Source organism: Camarhynchus parvulus, chromosome 20 (genome assembly GCF_901933205.1).
Source record: "Camarhynchus parvulus chromosome 20, STF_HiC, whole genome shotgun sequence".
NCBI lineage: Eukaryota > Metazoa > Chordata > Aves > Passeriformes > Thraupidae > Camarhynchus > Camarhynchus parvulus.
Window position 1 is genome coordinate 536,305 of NC_044590.1, and position 22,738 is coordinate 559,042.

A 22,738-nucleotide genomic window follows, 5' to 3' on the forward strand; every position below is an offset into this window, starting at 1 on the left:
GGGGACACGGAGACACGGGACACGGGGACAGGGGGACAGGGGGACACGGGACACGCGTGGCAGCCCCGCAGCCGGGCCGGGGCCGGGGCCGCTCCTCCCGGCGCCACCAGAGATCGCTGTGGGAGCGCGCGCCGCCGGCCCGGCCCCAAAGCCCGGCCCCAAAGCCCGGCCCAGCCCCAAAGCCCGGCCCCAAAGCCCGGCCCCAAAGCCCGGCCCAGCCCCAAAGCCCGGCCCCAAAGCCCGGCCCGGCCCCGCTGCCGGGCGCGCGGTTCCGATGGCACCGAACCTCCAGCCCACCTGCGGCTTGTTGAGCTGAGCCGGCTGCGGCTCCGGGGATCCGGGGCTCCCCTCCTCCGGCCGCTCCGGCCGGCTTGGGGCTGAGCCCTTTCCGCTCGCCCCAGGTCCCGGTCGCTCGCCAGCCGCGGCCGGGCAGCCCCAGCGCAGCCCCTCCGGCGGAGCGGGGCTCGCACCAGGCTCCGAACGCCTCCGGCAGCCACGCGGACCGAGCCTGGCCGGGGCTCCCCCCGCGAAGGTGGCCCGGGCTCAGGAAACTGCCCCCAGGCACAGCCCGAGCTCCCTCCAGGCCCGGTGCCGGACGGTCACTGCCCATTGTGCCGCCGTAACGCCCGACCGTGGCTGATTTACCGCCCGACCGTGGCTCATTTACCACCCGGCAGGCTCTAAGCCCCCACGGGAACGAGCTCTGTTGGGCACGGCGTCCCTGTCACCCCTCTGCGCCCCAGGACTGGCTGCTGGCCCGGCCGTGTCCAGGCCGCTCCGCTCACAGGTTGTTTTGGCCGCAGCCGGCTCTCAGCTGGGAATGAATGCGCTTTGTCAGGCGCAGGGCTGCGCCCAGGCTCAGCGGTCAGCCCTGAGCCCTGTGCTGGAGGCAGCTACTGATAACAAAGCCCGACACACAGGTACCCGGGGTGGATCCGGGAGTGTCACCCCAATAATTGGCATTAATAATGCCATTAGCCGCTCTAATGCCATGGAGGGCAGCAGCGCGGGGGTGAGGGTGGGGAGGCGCACGGCACCTGTCACAAGGTGACCAGTGCGTTCATGGCCACCAGAACGTGCCGCGCAGGTGAGCAGGTGGCCCCGGCCGTGCGGCTGGTTCCGCAAGAGGGTCCCGAAGGTGCCCCCGCAGCCGCGGCCCTCGGACTGTCCCTGGGGCTCGGCCGAGTGTCCGGGCATCCTGTGGCCCTCCCGGCTGACCAGCCCGGCCTGTTTGGCTCGGCCACCGCGGCCCATCCGCATCCCCGCCAGCGCCAGGGGTGGCATCCACGCCAGCGGGGCGAGGGACCAGCCGAGCCCCGCTGCCCACGGGGAGAGCTCTGGCTCCTTCCCTCGGCACAGCCCACCCAAATGGGCTCTGCTCCCCGCTCCTGTGTTTGCTGCTGGCCCCAGCGAGGGGGTCCCGCGCACCCCCTGGGACACGGGCTGGGGCTTCCCTGCCCTTCTCGTTCTCCCCGCACAGGACCAATCCCAGCCCTCGGCAGGGGCATCCATCTCCCCAGCCGCCGCGGGGGCCGCACGGGCAGAGAAACCCCCGCGGCTGGGTACCCCTGGAGCACCACGGGCGTTCCCCAGCAGGTCAGGAGCCCCGGGGCTCGCACCCTCCCTCCCTCCGTCCCGCGGGCGCCGGGGCAGGGCTGGAAGGAGCCCGACACCCCCCGGCTCAGCCCAGCGCCGCGGGTGGGAGGAAGCTTCCCAGAAGACGGAGAGCTAAAAAAAGGCAAGGCTTGGAGCAACCCGGGGCTGCCAGCTATTTATTCTAGCATGCCTGTATGCTGCAGAGCAGGAGAAAGATATTTTAAAGCTGCTGCAAGGAAGCTCGTCTGTCTGCCTGGGTTTGTTCTCCAAAAATTCAATTACCAACAGTCCCCAGCACGAGTCCTGCACCACCTTCAGCCAAGTGCCTTCCTGACATCCTAAGGCAGCCAGCCCCTCCATCAGAACTACACTGAAGCAGATGCTTGGAAAAAAGGCTTAGGCACCAACACATCAGGAAGTTTGGGGAGCATTCACATCTCACACTCAATTTATTTCTGGCCAGTCCTAATTAAAAAAATTCTTACCAGCTTTTAGCATCAAGGGCTCACCCTTACTGACTCAAACTCTCATTGACACTTACCCCTCTGGGCTTACAAACCTTGCCTCCTACTAAAAAAGCACACCCCAGCCTCCTGTTAAAAAAAAATTAAAAAGCAAAGCACTGCAATCTCTGTTCTTGGATATGTATTTTTTACTGAAAAAATCATTCATAAATTAACAAATACAAAAATGTACAAACACATGGGTAAATAAATGTAATGACACAAAGGATTGCTTTGCTGAGAAGTGTGTGTGTGTTGTAAAACACTAATCTTCAGTGCAAAAACGTCCCCCTGGCACCTCTTAAAAACATAACAGTAAGCTCAAAAGCCATGATGATGGAAAGCTGCTTGAGAGTTTAAAGCCACTTCTGATGGTGAGGGGCCTGAAGTGCACGGCCGATGCTCAGACAGTACCTCCCTTAGAGAAGCAGAGCTTTATGGAGAATTAACTGTCAATAAATAGTTTTGCAAATAAAACCCACATGGCTCATTTAAAAAAAATAAATCAGCATCGCCCAGGACCTGCCCTCCAGCAGGGCTGAGTGACGGCGCTGACGTGGAAGGGGCAAACGAGTGGCCTTGTCGAACTTCAGCTGCCAGAATATGTACAAGTTCTCCTTAATACAAGAATTTTTACACCATAACAGCACATGCGCTTGACAGTATGTTTTTAACAGTTACATTTACTATACAGTATTTGACATAGCTGATAAGATTAACAGTGCACATTTTCAGATAATCCACATTTTAAAAAGGGAAAAAAAACTGAACATGGTTAGAAGGAAGGATGGGATGCTGCTGGGGATGGACCCTTCTGTGCCAACCGCAGAGTGCAGTTCTGAGCAGAGGTAACGGCTTTTGTTCCACACCAGGTGCGCCGGGTGTCAGGGACATGGAAGGCTGAGGATCCCAACTAAGGTAGTTCAACACTTACACACACATGCATGATTCCGGGGTAGTGAACTTGGACTAGTTGAAATACATTCCTTGTTTGAAGCACCATTAAACAAAGACAGGTTTCTAGCAAGGTCTCAAGATGAAAGAAAATAGGGGAAGGGCAACGCGGGTTCAACACCCGGAAAGGGTCCACGTGAATTACAGATCAAGACTCCAAAGCAAAAGTCTTTATTGCTGTATGCGCCAGAAAAAGCAAATCCTCACCTCTGCCTATAAATAACCAGGCTGAATCCCCTCGGGAAGCGAGTTTAAAGCACATGTAAGTTCAGAGACTTTAAAACTTAGTTACAAACTCATCAGCGCTTTTCAAGGGCAGGCTCGCTGTCCTCTCATACTGGCTGATAAGATCTACACAAAACTTGTGTTTTCTAAACTAACGTTTTCTGGATACAGGTTAGGAATGCCCTGGGCAGTCACACCCACCACAGATGCGTATGGGGATCATACGTCCACAGAACTGAGGAAACAGTGTAAACCATGAGAAGTTAAGGAAACCGAAGGCAAACAATGCAATGAAAAGAGTTGAAGTCCTTCAGAGGTCAAGTACCCGCCCTTGTTGTGTGGAAATACAAACTAAAACCAACACCCAATGTATTTACTTTTAAGTCAGAGGTCCAGTGAAAGTGGTGGTGTCAGTGCTGTGTAAGGGCTGGACTGTGTCCGTGGGGACAGAGCCCAAGGTCCGGCCTGCCCACAGTGGCTGTGAAGGAAAGAGGGATGACATTGGGTGGCTGGATGGGCTGCCAGCTCTGGCTCCCAGTGCTCATATTTTCATGTGTCCTTCATGTCTCTCACTGAGCTGGGACCCCGTCCCACGGCTGTGCCCATGCCAGTGCTGCCAGGTACCGAGGGGGACAGCACAAGGTGCTGCCTGCCCCTGACAGCACCTCTGTGCCGCTGGATTTACACAATAAATACAAACTTAACCAACCTCCCCAAGCATTCCAGCACGTTCCAGAGTGAGGGCAAGCGCTGCTGTGGGGAGGGCTCACGTGGGAGCAGTGGCTCCATCCCAGCCCCCCGGCCTCAGCCCTGCTGTCAGTGGGACAGAGCCACAGCCTCGGGACTGCCTTCCACAGGGCTTTTGGACTCATTTGCACATCACGCTGCAAAAGTGACAGAAAAGGGAGCGTTTGTAATAAATATTCCCATTTCCTCACCCTCCCTGAACAAGCCAGCCCTGTGGTTTCTGGAATGAGTGATGACCCGGCTGTATTTCTCACTCACTGCACTGGAAGGTTCTGGGCCCTGGCCCACAAACATTTCTGCAAATGCCCAGCTGGGATCATGCGAGCAGGATCACTGGCTTAAAAGGGACCCCCTTGCACAAGTACAGTGATGCTCACACAAGTGTTTTCAGAACTCAGGACTAAAATGAGTGACTGTATGTAAACCTCTCGCTTGGACTTGAGCCATAGGAGAAAAATAAAAAGGGGCGATTTACACAGCATATTTACACTTACACTTCTTTAAGAAGCGATTCTGTTGTATGTACTTCAAGCAGGTCATTTAAAAAACTGCACAGACATAGAAGAATGGCATCAGAAATCGTCTGATCTCCCACCAGGGCAGTTGCCACCCAAATTGCTCGTGACGTTCACTGTCAAGAAGCCAGAGTCCCTCAGCTGAGCCGCTTCCCGGAGGAGAAAGCACATCCCAGGAGAGTGCCAGTGCCAGAGATTGCTAGAGGAGGAATGTGGAGACGAGAGCAGCAGGTCGAACTGTTGTCCTGAAACCCAGAAAGCAAGTGGCAGAAAAAATAAAGAGACTGCTGAGCTCGCTGCCCAGGTATTGGTCTGGATTGGTACAGCTAGGGCAATTTGTGCGTGCACTTTCAGCCTCATTCTCCAAAATACTGTGATCCTTCATTCGACAAAGTGTTGCTTGTCCTCAATAACCCTTGGAAAAGAAAGTCTAGCATGGTGCTTTCTTGGTGGAGGGCAGAGCAAAGTTATTTTCTGCTCTTAATATTCGGTCACCAGAGCCAGCTCCGGTGTCAGGTTAACAGTGATGTTCTTATACAAGGCGTCATATGTGACGTTTGGAAAGTAGTTCAAGTTATTGAGGCCGTCCAGGGCTTGCCTTTCCTTTGACTTCCTCAGCAAGGCGTACCTGTGCAACGAGAACCAGAGGCCAGAGTCACTTCCACGGATCTCACAGCACCTGCAAACTCCCCCACGGCCACCAGAACAGCTTTCAAAGAGCCAGGCCCAGGAGCAGCTACAAAACAATGAACTTCTGAGTCCTTAATAAAGGCAACCATCACATTTAAATACCCTGTGTTAGTAAATATCAGAAAAGTCCATCCCTTGATAAAGGGCAAAATGCTCACTGTGCCACCAGCAAGCACTCAGCTGCCAAAACAACCTGTGGCACCTGCCCAAAGCCTGCAGGTCCCACCCCCAGGAGGGGGCTCAGCCTGGGGGTCCTGCTGAGCCCACCCTCCACACCACCCCAGAGGCACAGCTGAGGGGGGATGTGGTCCTTGACACCTTTATGAAACCAGACATGAACAAGAACAGAACTAAATGGCTTTAGTCTGAGGGACGGGGGCGAGGAAGTAAAACCAGCAGAATGGTGATACAGGGAAGGAAACTGCAGCTGGTGCACAAAACCAGCCTCAAACACACTGAGAGGCAGCTGGAGGAAATAGAAAGGGGAGGACTGGGAGAGGAAAATAGGCAGAAATATGTCAGCAGGACAGTGACTCCCTTCAGCACAGTGCTGGGGGCCTGGAGGCCCCAGGGCGAGTGGGAGCTGGGCTGAGACCCGGGCACAGAGAAGGGACCAGGGAAAGGCTGTGCCATGGGGCAGGAGAAGGTGCTGGGTGAGAACAAAGAGGGTAGTACCAGGAACCAGAGCTCAGTCCCATGGCATTGTCAGCCCGCCATGCTTCACTGGTTTGACTAAATATGGTTTTTTAAACCAAAGCAACTTCTCTTTTTCAAGAGTGAAGTAAGAGAAGCATCTCTGACTGGCTGCACTCTGTCCGACAGGGAAATGAAAAGTAGGGCCAAAGATGGAAACTCAAATGGAAACACCCCTAAAAATGAGTCTGTTGCAAAAGAAGACCAGCAGATAGCTCAAATCTCTGCAGCAGCAGCCCACAGCCCCTCTGCAGAACAGAGCTTGCACTGCTTGTCCAGCAGCTGCCCAGCTACAAGTGTTAATTCCTGAAGTTGTTTGTGAAAGATGTATTAGGATTCTTAAAAAAATTTACTTGCCTTCCTAGGAACTGCACTTCTCCCCGATGATGGTGGGGAATTGATTTGTATTTCCCTGTGTCTCCTTCTGGTCGAGTCACCGAGTAGCCTGCATACTGTACTCTGCATTAGAAAGGGGAGAAATAAAATAAAATAAACAAAAAATAATCACCCGTTGTGTTTGCTGTGCTGGCTGTGCTTCAGGGCTGCACTCAGAGCTCCCGGGGCCATGGCTCAGCCTTCCCACCCACAGAGCAGCCACACAAACCTCCCGCTGCCCTGGGCCCAGGCACGTCCCACAGCCCTCAGCAGCACTGTGGGACACGGCACAGAGCCAGGCCTCGGAGTGGGACACTGCACAGTGCCCCTGCCCGGGGTGGCAATTGTCCCCTCTGAGCATCAGTGCCCCTGCCCGGGGTGGCAATTGTCCCCTCTGAGCATCAGTGCCAGGCTCAGCTCACAGAACCACCCCCAGGGCCCATGGAGCCCGTACCTGTTCCAGAGGTCGTCATCCTCGCCACCCCAGCCCCAGAAGGCATTGGGGAACCCGTTGATCTTCTGGAACTGCTCGACAGTGAGGCCACTCACGCCCCCGAAGAACTCGTTGTACGGGAGCCTGAGCAGGAGAGAAGGGTCAGGGCAGAGCCCCCTGCACGGGGCTCTCCCACCTGCCATGGGACAGCCCCAGCCCTGAGGATGCTCTCTGACATTCCCTCTCACGCTCCCTTTGCACAAAGCCTGAGAAAAAACCCAGACTCATTTTCTGAAATAACTGAAATCTAACACTGGGTCCTCAGCAGTTGTGGCAGCAGGGAGGAAGAAGAGTGCTTACAGGTACATGTACTTATCCAGCTTGGCTGCAAAGTGCCTGGGCATCTGCCCACAGCCGTAGTAGTTACGGTCGTTCTCGGGTATGTGGTCCACGTCGTGGAAGATGAGGCAGTCCCAGGCCAAGTCCTTCATTGCTTCCCGAAAGCCAACGTTGAAGAGCATGGCACGGTTGAAGGGTTGGTTTCCAGCCTGGCAGGGAGAAAGTTCCTTCTCAAGAGGAGTCCCTGCAGTTCTTGCTCTGTGTGTGTTCACAGCCCTGCCTAGAAATCTGCAGAGGGCAGCCAGCTCCCATACTGGCACCGTGAAGGAAGTGATGTATTGGAGCAGACCAGCGACATCAACCAACACTGGAATATTCAATTTACAATACAGGAGTAAAAATAAAGATGCCAAAGCCTTGTTGCTCAGACTGTTGGAAAAAACCCCAATTTTGATTAATCTGTTTTAGCTACATCTAAATATGGCGGCACATTTACTGTGTGGATGAAGCCAAACAGCTTAAGTGAGAGGTCCATGTACACGTGAAATGACAGTCGTGTTCTACATGAAATGCCTAACTCTGGTCAGTGCCTAGGGGATGCTGCCTGGAATCACTGCAAGGATATACAAAAAAACTGCAGCATTGTCTGAACTGCAAATACCTGGTCCAAAGCTTTTTTAAAAAAATAACTCCTACAAAACAGAATTAAAAAATAAAACAACAACCCAAATCCCCAATTTCTGTTTTTCATATAAAACCAGTAACTTCTGGGCACCAGTAATCTCTTAGCTGTGCCACTTTTGGACAACTTTCACATTGCAGCATGACCCCTGCACCTGGCACGTCAGAGATGTCACCCGGCAGGGACAGGGCAGAGCTGTGCCTGCCCCCGCTCTCACCTGCTCCACGACGTAGAAGGCGAACTGCAAGCGCTGCCGCTGCAGCATGGGAATGAGGTGTCTGAAGAGGACGGGCAGGTGCTCGTAGCGATTGCGGAATGGGATCAGGATCGCCACCTGACGAGAGGAGAACAGGCCCTGACCCACTGACCGAGCCTGGGCTGGGCTGGGGTTAGAGGAGCAGGAGCAGCACTAACCAAGCACTCCTAGCTCTCCCATGCAGAGCAGCCTGAAACCCTTCCAACTCCCAAAACATGGGTTTCCTGTTCAGTTTCTGAGGAATTGTTACTTTGGAAAAATTCAATGTCACCTTGAGAAGGGAGACCTGCAGTGCTCGCTTGTCCTCCTTGCCCAGCACTGGGGACACTGAAGCAGCCCTTGAGTTCACTATTCCTTCCCTGGGCCCTGCATCCCCACAGTTCAGAGCTCCTCCATCACTGCTCTGAGGACGCAGCACAGCAGAGACGCTCCCATGGACGCCCTCCTGCTGCCCAGCTCCCAGTTACCTTCCAGCGAGGCAGGCAGTCACTCGGCTTCCAGTGCCCTCCCAGCTTGATGGAAGGGTCTTTGGAGAAGAACTGGTGGACGTCCTCCATGGTGATCTCGCTCATATTTACATCAATGGGGCCCTCTGTGGAGTGGGAGAAGCAGAGAGGTGAGGACCTGCCCCAGCACTTTGCTGCATCCCTGTCCTCCACCCCCAGCACTCAGCTTCTTTTCTCCAGCAGCAGCAGAAGCAATCAGGAAATGCTGCTGGTGTAACACCTCAGCCTCCCCAGCCTTTGTGGCTGCTGTTGGATGCAGCTCTCCACGAGAGCCCCATGCCAGGGGTACCCCTCTGCTCCTCCCTGCGTGTTTCCAGCAGACTAAACCCCCCGCCTCAGCAGAGAGCATTCCCCCTTTGGAAACATTTGCCCTCAGAAGCCCAGTTTCCCACCTGAGGGCGGCTGTGGTGAAGCATTTCCCCCAGGGGCCCAGCCCATGTCCCAGAGCAGCCCCGGCACAGCTCGGGGCTGGGGCTGGCAGCACTGCCGAGGCACGGGGAGCCACCCCGCCGCCACTGCCCCTGGAAAAGGGCTGGCAGAGCCTTTCCACCGGCTCCCAGCACACAATCCTCTTTTGTTTGTGTTTGCCAGGCAATGGGCTCCTACTTCAGCGGGGAGACATGCCTCCAGCACAGCAGGGATTAATTCCTGAGGGTGGGTAAACAATGATTTCCCAGGAGGGAGCTGGCTCTGAACAGTGCTCCCATTCATCCCTAGGTGCCTGGCAGGGAAAGGTGCAATGGTGGTGAGACTGGGAACGCCACTGCGTGCCCTCCAAAGCCACGGGCAGCAGGAGAGGGGCACGGGGCGACAGGATGCCACTCACTCATAGAAGGGAGCCTCTCAGGACAGGTATTGTTGGGGAAGTAGGTAAAGTCTTCAGGAAGAAACGTTGTGGCTTGCAGAAAGGTGTCATTGTGACTCAGATCAAGAGGATAATCTGGGGAAAAAAAAAAAAAAAAAAAAGAGAAGCTTTCACCAGAGCTATGGATCTGTTATTTCCAGCCACCTCCCCATGCTACCGTGAGCAGACTCCAAAGTCAACCTCAGCTGAGGATGTCCCCAGTGGAATGTGCTCTAGCTTTGCAACCCAGCTGGGTGCTCATCCCCATCCTGGGACAGGTGCCTGCAGGAGCCCCAGCAGCCTTAGCACCACACCAAAGAAACCTTTCCATTTTCTGGCCAAAGGAGGAATTTTGATCATCATTTTGGGACAGCACGAGGGGATGTGCTCCTCCAGCAGGTCCTTTCCCAACAGGAGAGAGGCAACCCCCAGGCAAGTCCCAATGCCAGCTAGGACTGCCAGCGCAGTATCCTACACAGGGCAATCCTGCCTGGAATCCTCCTCAAAGGATCAATAAAAACTCTCACATTACACACAGACTTCCCTCTGCTTCCTGCCGGGCAAGATCAGAGGAGCCCCCGAGCTCCCCATTCCCCTGTAACACCCTTGAACCTCCCGGGCAGCCCCCAGCCTGCTGCCCCTGAGGATGTCTCAGGGTTTTCCACCTGAACAAGCCGTTTGCTGTGGGTGCTGGTATGTAACATCATGTCAGCAACGTTGTTTATTCACTCGAGTAAACAGTATCCAAACTATCTCAAAACTCAAGATGGGCTGTACACAGAACCTAAGGGCTTCTCAAGTAGGATAGATGTTATTTTGGATGCTTGATACTGTTCCAAATTTCCAGAAGCAATTTTCCCTGTAAACTCCCATTACCAGAGCACGCCCGCAGTACTCAGCCCAGGTCCCTGCCCACAGTGAAGCTCAACTGCTCTGTTTTGCACCAAGGGCTGCCTTTTTTGCTGGGTTTCCTCTCACAGTGGTCACAGGGCCTCTCTGCCCACAGCAGTGAGGGGACAACGCGCTCCCCAGGCAGTGACGCCCACCCAGGCACCCAAAATCCGTCAGGGAGGGAGGGTTCTGAGCCCAGTGTTAGTGCATCCGTGTGGCCACAGCACCAAGTGCCTTCCAGACGTCACCACCACCCATCCTGCGCCCGCCCTGACCTGCCTGCCAGGGAAGGTCGCCCACGGACGGCGCACAGCGCTCGTACGTGCTAAAACTGTCATCGTGGCTGGGGCTCCTGGGGAGGGACAGCGTCCTCACGTGCCTGCGCAGCTGGGACTGACTGGGATGAGGTTCAAGCAAACCCCATATGGCAGCAGCAGCACTGGTGTCACTGGCACTGTGGTCACCAGCTCCCTGCCCGCTGCAGGGGGACACAGGTTCCCGGATCACCTGATGCCCCCAGGCCACAGCCCCAGCAGGATGAAAGCTCTCACCACCTCCAGCAGCAGCAATGGAGCATCTAACCCTCCTGTCTTCAGGGGATCAGCCACTTCCTCACCCTGCCTCTGCTTTACTCGATGTTTCCAGTCTTAAAAATAGCCTGGAGTGGCTGACTTGGTGCAGCACAGGGGTGACCTGGGGTGTTCATCTCCCCCTAAGTCGATAATTCCCCTCCCGTGCCATCCCCAGCCAGGGCACAGCTGAACTGGTGGCTGCACCTCAGCAGGCTGGGCACCAGGACACGGCTCATACTCCTGCTAATGAGAAAATGATCCTGCCTTGTAAAACTCTGTCAGCCCCTGCTGCTGAGCCCCGGCGGGCGAGGAGCCGCGCTCCCCACGCCGGCCTGGTGCCAACAGCCCTGGCGTGTGGGGACGTGCCAGCAGGGAGGGGACAGGCTGGTGTCACCTGCCCAGCAGCAGTGCCTCGCACACAGCCCGGGCAGCTCTGCCCCACACGGAGCACAGCTCGGAGCCCCACTGCTCCTGTGTGAGGATGATGAGGGGCTGGGAGGGCGAGCCGGCGCTCCGCTCCCCACATCCTGCCCAGAGTCCAGCAGATTATTTGTGGCAGATCTCCAGCCAAGTCAGCTCGGTTCATACTCGCACGGGAAGAGTGAAGCTCACGGGCACAGGCTCCTCCACGTGCCCAGAGCCAGGGCTCTGCGCAGGCGCACGCCTGGAAAGGTATTTTTTAAATATGAAACCTGATCCTTGCACTGAATTTGAAAGTGTTTACCCTCAGACTGGTTGAAGCTACAAGTTGAATTCCTGGAAAGCAAAGAGGTTTTCAGCTCAAATCCCATCACTTCAGACCTTTCAAGATTTTCACCCCTTATATGTTAGAAGCATTTGAACTTTACATATATAAATATAATTTTTATATTTTGACAGTATTTATATATATATATGATATTTTTATGTTACATATATATTTTATATTTAAAAATAAAAGCTGCAGACAATTAATCAAAGCTTCTACCCTGCATTTACCAGTGTAAATTAATGCCTTCAACTTAATTTTCAATGAGAATGGGACCTTGAATTAAAATTACAGTTATTCAAGAAGTACCTGAGTCATTCACGCTGCTGTTCCTCTTGGCATAGGCACTGCGGACCACCTGCTCGTACACCTGAGCTCCTATAGTTCGCATGTTCTCACGGATCATGATGCCTTGGGCTTGCATCATGAAGAGGTAGGTGTTCACTGCAAGGAGGAAGAAAAAGGAATATTTCCATCAGCATCAGCTTTTGCAGGGAAAAGAAATCAGGATCTTTTGGAAGCACTCGCAGCCTCCTGCTTGATTTTGGCTGCCAAGCCAGAAGGATCCCTGGGCTGCACGTGCTGCAGCAGAGCAGGGAAGGGCAGGGAATCGGGCAGTGGAGGCGTAGGGCACGTGTGGGAACCCAGCTGGTGACAAGGGGGATGCACCCAGCCAAACCTGACTGCCAGGCTGTGAGACAGCACTGCAGCTTAACCAACAGCACCTTTGGCTGCTTAATTAGGGAGGTTTAATTAGGAAATATCATTATAACAGGAAACCCAGCTGTGTGCCTGGAGAAGGGCAGCTGTTCCAGACTGCAGCACCGAGGGCTGGCACCTGCCTGGCAGAGGCACCACAAAAAGCATCCCCACACCAGGCTCTGAGCCCCCAGCATGTCACACCCCTGGGCAGGCTGCAGCACAAACCCGGCGTCCCCAGGGCAGCTCCCCAGCCACGTTTCTTCCCCCTCTCCTCTCCTGCTGACCCCGTGCCCTGGCACAGCTCAGGCTGAGCCTGATTAGGTTTCAGTTTAAGCTGACACCCAGCTGGCAGCACCAGGCCCCAAAGCAAACAGCAGCAAGCACAGCCCTGTGTCCCCAGCAGCTCCCATGGCACAGCAGGACAGACACCCACGGGGGCAGCAGGACAGCCACCGTGCACAGCACCCCCGCCAGCTTCACTGTGCCAGCCACAGCCCTCTTGGTGGAGTTTGAGGCTTAAGAATGAAGCGGAAAACAAAGAAAATCTTGACATGAAGATACTGAGAAGGGGCAACCTAGAAGGCCTATTCTGCACTAGTAATTAAAAAACCAGGTCAAAAGACACTCCAGGAGAGATAAAGAGGGCACTGGGCCAAGGAAACGACAGAGACCCTGCTCAGAGGAGGGCAGTAGCTGATGCAATGTCACCAGGAAACACCTGTACCAGACAGGTCATTTGTACAGCAGGCATATCACAGCCTGAAACCAGCAGCTACCAGCGCCAGGAAGGCACAGCCATGGCTGGAGTCACCGGGAGCACAGGTTGGATGTGGCAATGCCACCGGAGAGCGGGGTCCCCACCCCGGGGTACACACCCTGCACCCCACAGCCTCCCCCCTTCTGCACCCACACACTCAGGTGGCTCCAGAAAGGCTGCCCAGATACATTTCCCAATCCCAAATGTATTTCGTTCTCACACAGTAAAGTAAATATTTGAAAGGGGGATGGAGCCCCACGTCATGCCCAGTCTGTCTCTGAGCCATGGGGAATCACTGGATTTTCAGAAAGAAGGGGGTCAACTGCATTAAGTACTTGGCAACTAAATGTCTTGAAATGCAATTTTGATTGTCCATTTCCAACCCCGCCCTTCCCACATGTGTACTCTTTGCAGTTGGGGCAGTGATGGCCCCTTAAGCCAGTGGTTACACAGCAATGAGCAGGAGCTGCCTCAGACAAAGCTCAAACCCTCTTGGCTCAGCCACCTGTTCTGGGGCCAGCTCTGCAACCAGAGTGACCGCCAGGTCAGCTGGTGGCAGCTACAGCTTAAACCAGAGTGAGCTCTGGAGCAGTTTCTCAGCAAGGCCCAGCCACAGCCCTGCCTCGGGTGTGCCACGTTAAGGGTTGGTGCTTGGGGCACCTGGTCCCCAAGGCCACGTCCTGCCCAGTGACAGCAGCCACCCTGCTGCTGGCACCAGGCCCTACCAGGAGGCAGCAGCAAGTAGGGCACGCAGCCACGGGCACAGCACCCCTGGAGCCGGGCAGGGCACGCAGCCACGGGCACAGCATCCCTGGAGCCGGGCAGGCACAGCAGGGCACGGACTGAGCGGGACAGCGGCACCGCAGCCCCGGCACCGCCTCCAGCCAGCTCGGACCGCCCTCCCAAAAACACAGAGCCTACTCAAGAGGCAGGCACAGCTTCTCTCCTCAGCACAGAGCAATGGGGGGCTGAGGGCGCTCAGCTGGGCTGCTCTCGGGCCCAGGCTGCTGCAGGAGGGGGCAGCCAGTCCGCATCTTCCAGCGCGCACGGAGCTGGGTCAGCGGTGAAAAACAACTCGCTGATGCTGATCAAGTAATTTCACTTTCTACTTCATTATGCTTCTGCTTGCTGGGTAAAGCAGATCCAGGTTTGGTGAAGCATGAAAGAGCAGGAAAGACAAATCAGCATGCAATCCTGGTGAATTTGAGGAAGAGGGAGGCTTGTCGGGCGCACTGAAAGCGCCGTTGTTCCCTCCGCGGCGCAGACGGAGCCCGGCCCCGCCACAGCCACATGACACGGCTGCAGGGCCGGGCTGCTCCAGCGGCTGCGGGAATCCTGAGCAGACTGTCACAGCATCCCAGGGGAGCAGGCAGCAACAACACCAGCTTTGTGTCGGGCAGCAGTTGCCTTTTCACATATTAACCCCTTTAAGCAGATGATTAGGAGATACCTGGCCAAGGACGGTGCGCCATCAACACGCCAAACACCCAACATCAACAACCCCCCATGACCAGAGCCCCTTCTCCTACCCCCAAAACTGCCTGCATGGGATAAGCTTCACAAACACTGTTTATCCAGAACATGCAATTCTTTCAGGTCAGAAAATCGGATTTAAACCACGTTATTGTAAACATTTCACTTCCTGTGCACACACGGTGCTTAGATTGGCTCCAGGGGCTGCTGTGGCCAGGGCTGGGGCTGCACCAACATTTGAGAATCGCTGTACCGAGCTCAAATCTCACTCCTCCTCCATTTACTGCCCTTTTGATGAGCAAATTAGCCATGTTTTAAATTTATTAAGCCTGACCTGGCTGACCCTACAGAGCCCAGGGCCCCTGTACCCAGAGGCGTTTCCCAGAGCAGATGCCCATCACTCCTGAGCATCCACTGCTGCAGACACAGGCTCGTGGTGGGCTTGGCCTGAACCGTGGTTCAGCCAGAAAGCAATTCTCCCTGCTGTGATATATTGCTAATCTCATCATACAGGATGATCTCCAAAATTACATCGGCCTTCTGCCTTTCTTCCCTGTGAGCATGCGGGGCTGCAGAGCACAGCACGAGTGACAACAGCCCGGCTGCTGCCACTGGGCAGCTGCGCAAGGACAGCATGGGAGAGGGGAGCTGTCCCTTCTCCTATTAATTTCCAGCAAATCCTCACTCCCCACCCAGAAAACAAGCAGAATTTCAGAATCCATTTGCCCAAATAACTGCCTGAAGATTATTCTTGTTGGTTCATTAAAGGACAAGTCCACCCTGCTGTGATTTAAACACATGGAAAACATGAGAGCTTGTCACCAGCAGGAACAGAGGCATGAGGCTGGCCCCCAGGACACGGCACCCCTTGGGATGTTGCACCCTAACCTCTCTGCTCACAAGCAAACTGGGAGAGCAAGTGCTCACTCCAGCCAGGAGTGGATGCAACAACTTCAGCCAGGGAAGTAAAGTCCAATTACATAAATGAGCACTGAAGTCTTCCTGTAATCATTTCTCTGTTAGTATTTTCGGAGCACTTCTAATCAAGAAACAGCTGACTCTCCCATGGAAAATTAGTTTCATCATGATGATACATACTAGAAGAGGCAACAGGGTAATTTGCAGCTTGGGAGCTGATTTGGAAGAGGACTGACTGTGATCTGTGCCAGCCACCGACACGGGACAGGGGCAGGCCTGACACGTCCCACTGCTGACCCTGGCACGGGACCTTCCTGCAGCATCCCATCCTGCAGCTGCAGGGACAGCAGGGTGCCCCGAGCTGGGACACAGCCCTGCAGCCGGGGCAGGAAGAGGGGCCAAGTGCCTCGCAGCAGCTCTGCATGCCTGCAGCAGTATCAGCGCCCAGCACGGCAGCCAGCCTTTCCTGAGGAAGGAGCCAGCCTTCCTCTGCTTTGAGATTTAGGGCTTTCTGTCACATTCAGCGTTTTTCCCACTCATTAGTGCACTCGTGCTGCAGAAGCACAGAGGGGATGTTTGGGTTCATCACGGTCTCACTGCTACGTGCAGCCTTCTCCTGCCAGCACCTGGAGCCCTGTACCAGCAAGGACAACCCCTGCCGGCCCCCAGAGCCCCCATTTCAACCAGCACAGTCACAAACCAACACACCACCAGGGAAACTCCTGCTGAACACTCACCAGATGCCTGGAGCGGGCACAAGGCACCCAGCAGAGCTCGTGGGAACCTCACGTGGGAGATGCAGCAGTGACTGGGAAGGGGTGAGGGTCCCACAGGCAGCAGAGCGGGTGCTCAGGTCACCCTGCAGGGCTGGGGGGTCCTGCCCGCTGCAGACACCTCCCGCAGGGCCCGGAGACAGCAAAACCAGCAGAGTCATGTCTACGCTAAGCCTTTTGCTAAGCTCTCCCCGCAGATCCCCAGCATCAATCCAGCTCCATTAGCATTAGCAATATAAAGGGCTTTAATCAAACTAAGCCTCTAAGGCACTGATAGACAGTTATGATAGTCTTAACTCATAAATAACCCAACTAGGAAAAGTAGCAGCATCCCAGCGTTAATACACCGTGAGACCTCTGTCTCCATTTGCTTTCCAGTGGCACTGTATTCCCCAGACATGCTGAGTGCCAGAACAATTAAATAAGAGGTTCCTATTAGTTTTAGAGAATTTAATATTAATGCCATCACTGTTACTTAGCCCTTTGCCTCTAAATAGCACAGGAAGGAATAATTTGATATATTAAATGGTCTAAGAATTAACAGTGCAGCAGCAGCACTGAGCTGGTAATTACAAACCACTTGTTCCCAAAATTGGCAAGTCGGCAGCTCGCACGTGCACACAGCAAGCAGGAAGATGGGAGGCTAAAGCGACACTCAGTCAAAACCTGAATATGGGAAATTTGTACCAGAACTGTCTTACAGAAAAATGACACCGGGGAAGCCTCAGCAAGGGGAGGAAAATCCATATTATACTAAGAGACTCTATATTTTTCAGGTACACATTTGAGGTGGCATCTTCCATTTGCACTCCCACAGCTGCCTGCACAGAGGTGTTTGTGCCACTGCACTGCTTTATGATACCCAGCAAGGGGAGCACAACATGCTCTGCACGCATGGGAAAGCCCAGAAGGCCAAGGGAGCTCATAAAACACCCACAGCACCAAAGCAGCCGTGGAAGGAGCTCTGCACCCAAGCAGCAGGCAAGGCTGGCAGTGGGGTCAGGCCAGGTGCAGCGCCAACGCGTGCCAACCCAGCTCTGAGCAGAGGGAGAGCCAGGAGCACACAGCTACTGTGCACCAGGGCAGTAATGCAGGCATGGCTGTAAAATCACCCTGGGCTGTGCAAAACCCAAGAGCAATGCAGGTCTCTGCTGCAGCTCCTCTCTGAGGAAGGGCACAGTGACACGTGCAGGCTGGAGCACAGAGCATAACAAGCACTTGCCCAAGTTAAATATTACCCTTCCTCGAGAGATTCAGACTCTCCGGCTTTAATTGCCCTTCAGGAGATGCGATTGCACATGGCTGCATGTCCTGTCTATTTTCCACCCTCCGTGCCCATCTCCAGCCAGTCTGCTCTCCCCATCCTGCTCCCTTCACCAGCATCAGCACAAAGGCTCCCCAGGAGCAGCAGAGATCCGCCGGCAGCACGTTCTGGGCAGGCAGGGCACAAACGCGGCCACCACAAATGAGCAATCAAAGGCTCTTCAGCAGGCGCTGACACCGGCACCGACCCAACCTCGGGGCTGGCAGCACCGGCTGCTGCTGCCACAGCAAACATTTACACTTCCAAACACTTACAGCTCGGCGCTTGTTCCTTTGGTTCATTAGGAGACAAAGGGGTGGGAATTCCTGCCTCCTGGACACCCTCCGAAGGCGTCAGGAATCCCAGGGCCTGAGCCCAGTGCCCATGTAGGATCAGGATGAACAAACAGAGAGAGAGCTTTCGTTAAGAAAAATAATAAATAAGAACTAAGTGAACACTTGGGCAAGCAAGGGAGAGGAAAACCAGAGCCTCCCCAGCGCTGTCCTTGAAGCAGGAGGGCAGGGAAGGACATGGGGACAACTCCTCATCCCCTGGGCCATGGGAACTGGAGCTGCTGCAGGAGACAAAGGAAATCTCTACTGCAGGCAGGCCCTGCCACCAACCTGGGCATCCTGCTCAAACAGGCAGTCATAGGACATGCAGGAAAATGGGGACATGTGGAGTGGCACTGCCGAGGAAATGCAGTCAATAGGGAGTTCACCAGGGCTGTCCTTCACCAGCTGGAAGCAATCTAGAATGCAGTCAGACCACAGCAGAGAACAGGAGACAGGTGGGATTTGGATTTAACATTTCCATACACATCAAACACCAGTTAAATAGATTCTGAAATCATTGATTTGTTAGTCTTCCAAATTAGGAGATTATACCCATTGGAAACTGTCAAAAAACAAGAGCAATGGATCTACTGACTCAGTTCACACACCACAAACTGCACTGTCTGGCCTTTTAACACCCTGACTTGATGGAGAAAAAGAGAACAGGTTCTGTTGTTTTGGCGATTCCCCCCCGCAAAAAAACCACAGACCTGATTTTTCAAGCATGTTTTACAAGTTCAGCGTGGCTGAACAAAAAAGGTTATCACATGCACAGCCTCATGTCTGCTGCAAGGGACCCGTTCCAAGGGGGTCTGAGAGGCTGTTCCAGGTCAGTGCTTTGCCTGTCACACCCGGCTGGCCCGGGCTGCGAGGAGCCGCACACGGGGCAGGGGCTTGCGCCCAGCCGCACACGGGGCAGGGGCTGCGCTCCCCCGGCCGCACACGGGCCAGGGGCTGCGAGGAGCCGCACACGGGGCAGGGCTGCTCTCCCCCGGCCGCACACGGGGCAGGGGCTGCGAGGAGCCGCACACGGGGCAGGGCCCGCCTCCGCTCTCCGCCGCGCCACGGGGGCAGGGGCTGCGAGGAGCCGCACACGGGGCAGGGCCGCTCTCCCCGGCCGCACACGGGGCAGGGGCTGCGAGGAGCCGCACGCGGGGCAGGGCCCCGCTCCGCCGGCCGCACACGGGGCAGGGCGGTGCCGCAGCATCCAGGACAGCGGGCGCTCCCCGCTCCGCTCAGGGAAACCCGCGGCACATCTCCCAGTGCCATTTATGGCTGGAGCACGGTCCAGCATGACCTATTTACATCGTCTGAAAAAACCAGCTCGGGGAAAGCCCTGCTCCCAGGGGACCCGCGCGGGGAGGATCCCAGGGCAGGGATTCTCGCCCCCGAGGAGGGCTGGCCTGTGCCGAGCCTGTCCCTGCCCCCGAGCTCCGCAGGCAGGTGGGGACACCCAGCAGCCGCCAGGGAGGGGCACGGCAGGGGCAGAGTGCGCCACCCCGCCCGGCTCGCCCTGCGCACACCCAGGCACCGCCAGGACTGCCCCGCTCGGCAGGACACGGCCACCTGCAGGAGCTGCGGCCTCTGACCTGGCGTGAACCTGCTGCTTCCACTCGCACCGGGGCTAAACGGCCCCGAGACAGGCCCACCTCTGCAATGCCACGTGGGAGTAAAGCATCCCGAGCTGCCTCAGCCCTGACCGTACAGCGGCTGCTTTGCAGCAAACGCGATTTGCACCATGGAGACCAAGGAGAGATCCCTCAGCAGCAACACCCCGAGATTGTCCCTGCTGTGGTTTCTTTTCTGTACATTGCCAGGTCCTGGGAAAGCAGCCATGCCAGCAGCCAGGGAAGGAGCACAGCCACAGCCCCACCTCCACACCTGCATCTGCCTGGCTTGCCAGCCCTTTCAACTCCTAAAAAATTCTCCAAGCTGGAATTCTTCAATCATGTGGGATGATTATTGTCCGAGATTTTCAAAGGCAGCAGCTCAGAGCTCCCTGCCAAGGGTACTCTCACCATGCAGTGAGTGTACCCATTTAAGACCCACAGCAGCTTGGCCTCCACAGTCAGATTCCAGAGTTGTTCTTGTCTGCAATAATTAAAGGCAACACTGAATGGCCTCTCCAGCTGCTGTGTTTTATTAGAAGCAAAAAAGCTATCAGAGAGAGGGTGCAACTTTGAACTTCCAACACACAGACCTACAGGATTTTGTAAGAGCTCTGATGTCCCAAGACATTTATTAGCTTTGTTGTGAGCTACGCAACCTTGGAACACACAATATTTTTATATGATTTCCTTCCGTCTGACAAGCAAACTGGTAACACAGCTGCTGTAAATAAATTAACTGATTCCATTATCAGTGTAGGGAATGACTTCACCGGAAAAAAAAATCATCCCTCCATCTATGAACTTATTTAACACGTAAGAAACTGCCCATCAAATCCCAGCCTGTGTGACACCTTCCTATGTGTCAGCAGATGAGCAATGCCATGAACAGGGAAAAGAAAAACCCCTTCCTTCCATCACCTGTGCCACCCGTGCCGTTCAGGACCAGACCCTGTGCAGGGCAGGCTGGTGGCTGGCCCCCAGCACTGCCCTTCCCTCCTCCCCAGACACCCCAACCCTCGCCAGCAGCGCGGCCGCGCCGGCGCCAGGCACGGGCAAGCCCTGACCCTTGTCGTGGGCAGGGGGAATTAGAGAGCAGATCCGCACCACCCCGTACCACAGCACCACACCAGCACTGCCATTAAGTTACACATTAATCCCAGATAAGCGGCCACAAGGCTATTGAGCCAGCCAGCCCAGCAAGGGATCAGCGCTTGCACAGCCCCGAGCTGCAGCCGGGGCTCAGGGCCACCACCACTGAGAGGGACAAGGCTCACAGCCCACCAGGCTCACCTGGCTCCATACAAACAGCAACAACCTGAGGCAAGTTCAGCACAGGCTGTCAGTGATCAGGCTGTGGACATAGGGCACAAAAGATCCTGCCTGTCCCTCTGTGGGCAGGAGCAGCCATCACTGCCTCATCCTGCCCTGGCCACCAGCTCTCATCGGGTCTGCAACTGCTTGGGAAGGGATGAGCACAAACAGGGGCACATGAGGGAACAGCAAACATCCTTTTCCTCCTTCCCTCTCTCCCATTGAAACACCTCCTAGCACACAGCAGCAACTTAAGTTTCCTTAAGAGACTTGAGTGTCTGCCAAGGGTTCTGACCCCTCTCCCATTGATACAAGCAACAGGGCAGAGGGGGGAAAAATAATAAACCAATCGATTCCAGCCTGTCTGCAGCCAGAAATGGAGCTCTGCAAACATGAGTCAGACATACGGCTACCTTGGAAAAATTAAACACCTCGGGAATGGGAGGCCCGTGCTCCCAGGTGGAACAGCCAGAGGAGCAGAGCAGGCAGAGAGGGCAGGTCTCCTCTGGGCCAGGGCAGCCCGAGGGGCCTCAGCAAGGAGCTGGCTGAGGCTGGTAACCCACAGACCCTGCCCACAGCCAGCTCCCTCGGCATGGCATGAGTGCACAGCAAAGCAGCAGCCCACCTTCCTCCTCCTCCCTGCCAAGGCACCAGCCATTCCCTCCATCTGGATAACGAGATTTTAGATTACACCCATTTACCCACTCAAGTCACCCAATTTGTGCGGGTTGTGTTTGCTTCCCCAGGCTATTACAGCCAAAGGCCATCCCCTGGCCCCTTTCCCCACGTGGCCCTGTAAATGCCGTGTTGCTCTCTGGCACATCCCGTGGTGTCTGGGGATTTGTGACCCCTCCCCAGCCAGGGGGACACCCCACGTGCAGAGGGAGGCGGCTGGGGAGGGCAGTGTGGGGAAAAGGGTCAGAGTCAGCACCCGCCACGAGCCCTGCTCTGCCCCAGCTTTCTGCAGCAAACCCACCATTGCTGTGCTGACAGGCGTTTTCTCTTGTTTAATTAGGGGAAAGCAGGGTTAACCTAGCGCACGCTGAGGCTGGGCAGCTCCCACCCCCCTCCTGCCACAGCTCCCTCCATCTGCTCCTGCCCCAGGGCCCTTCCCAGCCCCACGCACAGAGGCAGCAGCCCTGGAGCTGCTCACAGGGCCAGGTACCAGCAGAGAGCCTGCTGCTGCAGCCCAGAAACTGCCAGGCCATCCAGGACAGCCCAGGACACCCCAAAGTCAGGCTGAAGGGGTGGCTGCACACTGACAACCCTGCCCAGGCCCTCCAAACACAAAGGGATGCTTGACCAATCCTTTCCTATAGCTCCACACACAACTTAGGCAGGAAGATGCATAATGCATCTGGGCAGAAGGAGAACTGAGGCAGCACCTGATTTGCAGGTTCGATTAGCAGTAATTGAACATGGAACATTTTACACCTGGCTGCCACACAAGATGCTCTGCCAGCCCCACACCAGGGCTCAGGCCACACCCAGGAGAGATGGGGCAGCCAGGACAAGGGGCCCACAGCGCAGGCAGGGTGTGACAGAGCATGTCCCTGCACTTGCTCCAGAGTTATTCCTGCAGCAGGCAAGGAGGCAAAAACAAGGAGGTCTGAGAGGCAGAGGGGAGAGATGCTGCCAAAGTCCCAGGGCTGCTTTATGCAAAAGGAAGGAGCAGTGATGCTGTGGGGAGCACCTGCTGCTGCCTGAGAGCAGCCTGATCCACCTCAAAGCAAAAGCTGCCTGTGCCCCTCCAGCCAAGCCTTTTGGTTGGGGTATTTTCGGTTCTACAGGCCATGCCCACAGTCACAGAGTGGGAGAGCTGTGACCTATGCTTGCCATACTTGCGTCAAATGGCAGCAAGACAGAGCTTGGTTCCTAGAATAAACTTCCCCTTTTCAGAACAAGAGGGTGATTTGAATAACCAGTGTATTTTCAACATCTTGCTCAACTGGACCATCTCAGTGCCCGCAGGTGAAGCGGTGCAGCG

General features: G+C 55.4%; 1 protein-coding gene across 1 annotated transcript in view; it reads right to left on the reverse strand.

The window, feature by feature from the left end:
- Window positions 1-2,230: 2,230 nt before the first annotated feature.
- Window positions 2,231-22,738, reverse strand: part of B4GALT5 (beta-1,4-galactosyltransferase 5) — a 31,489-nt gene continuing 10,981 nt past the window's right edge. Inside the window, exons 2-9 of the mRNA XM_030963533.1 lie at window positions 11,879-12,013; window positions 9,341-9,454; window positions 8,476-8,600; window positions 7,970-8,086; window positions 7,092-7,279; window positions 6,753-6,875; window positions 6,281-6,382; window positions 2,231-5,168 (exon numbers count right to left, since the gene is read on the reverse strand). Coding sequence (XP_030819393.1) covers window positions 5,021-5,168; window positions 6,281-6,382; window positions 6,753-6,875; window positions 7,092-7,279; window positions 7,970-8,086; window positions 8,476-8,600; window positions 9,341-9,454; window positions 11,879-12,013 — 1,052 coding nt within the window. The 3' untranslated portion in view covers window positions 2,231-5,020. The remainder of the gene's footprint in view (window positions 5,169-6,280; window positions 6,383-6,752; window positions 6,876-7,091; window positions 7,280-7,969; window positions 8,087-8,475; window positions 8,601-9,340; window positions 9,455-11,878; window positions 12,014-22,738) is intronic.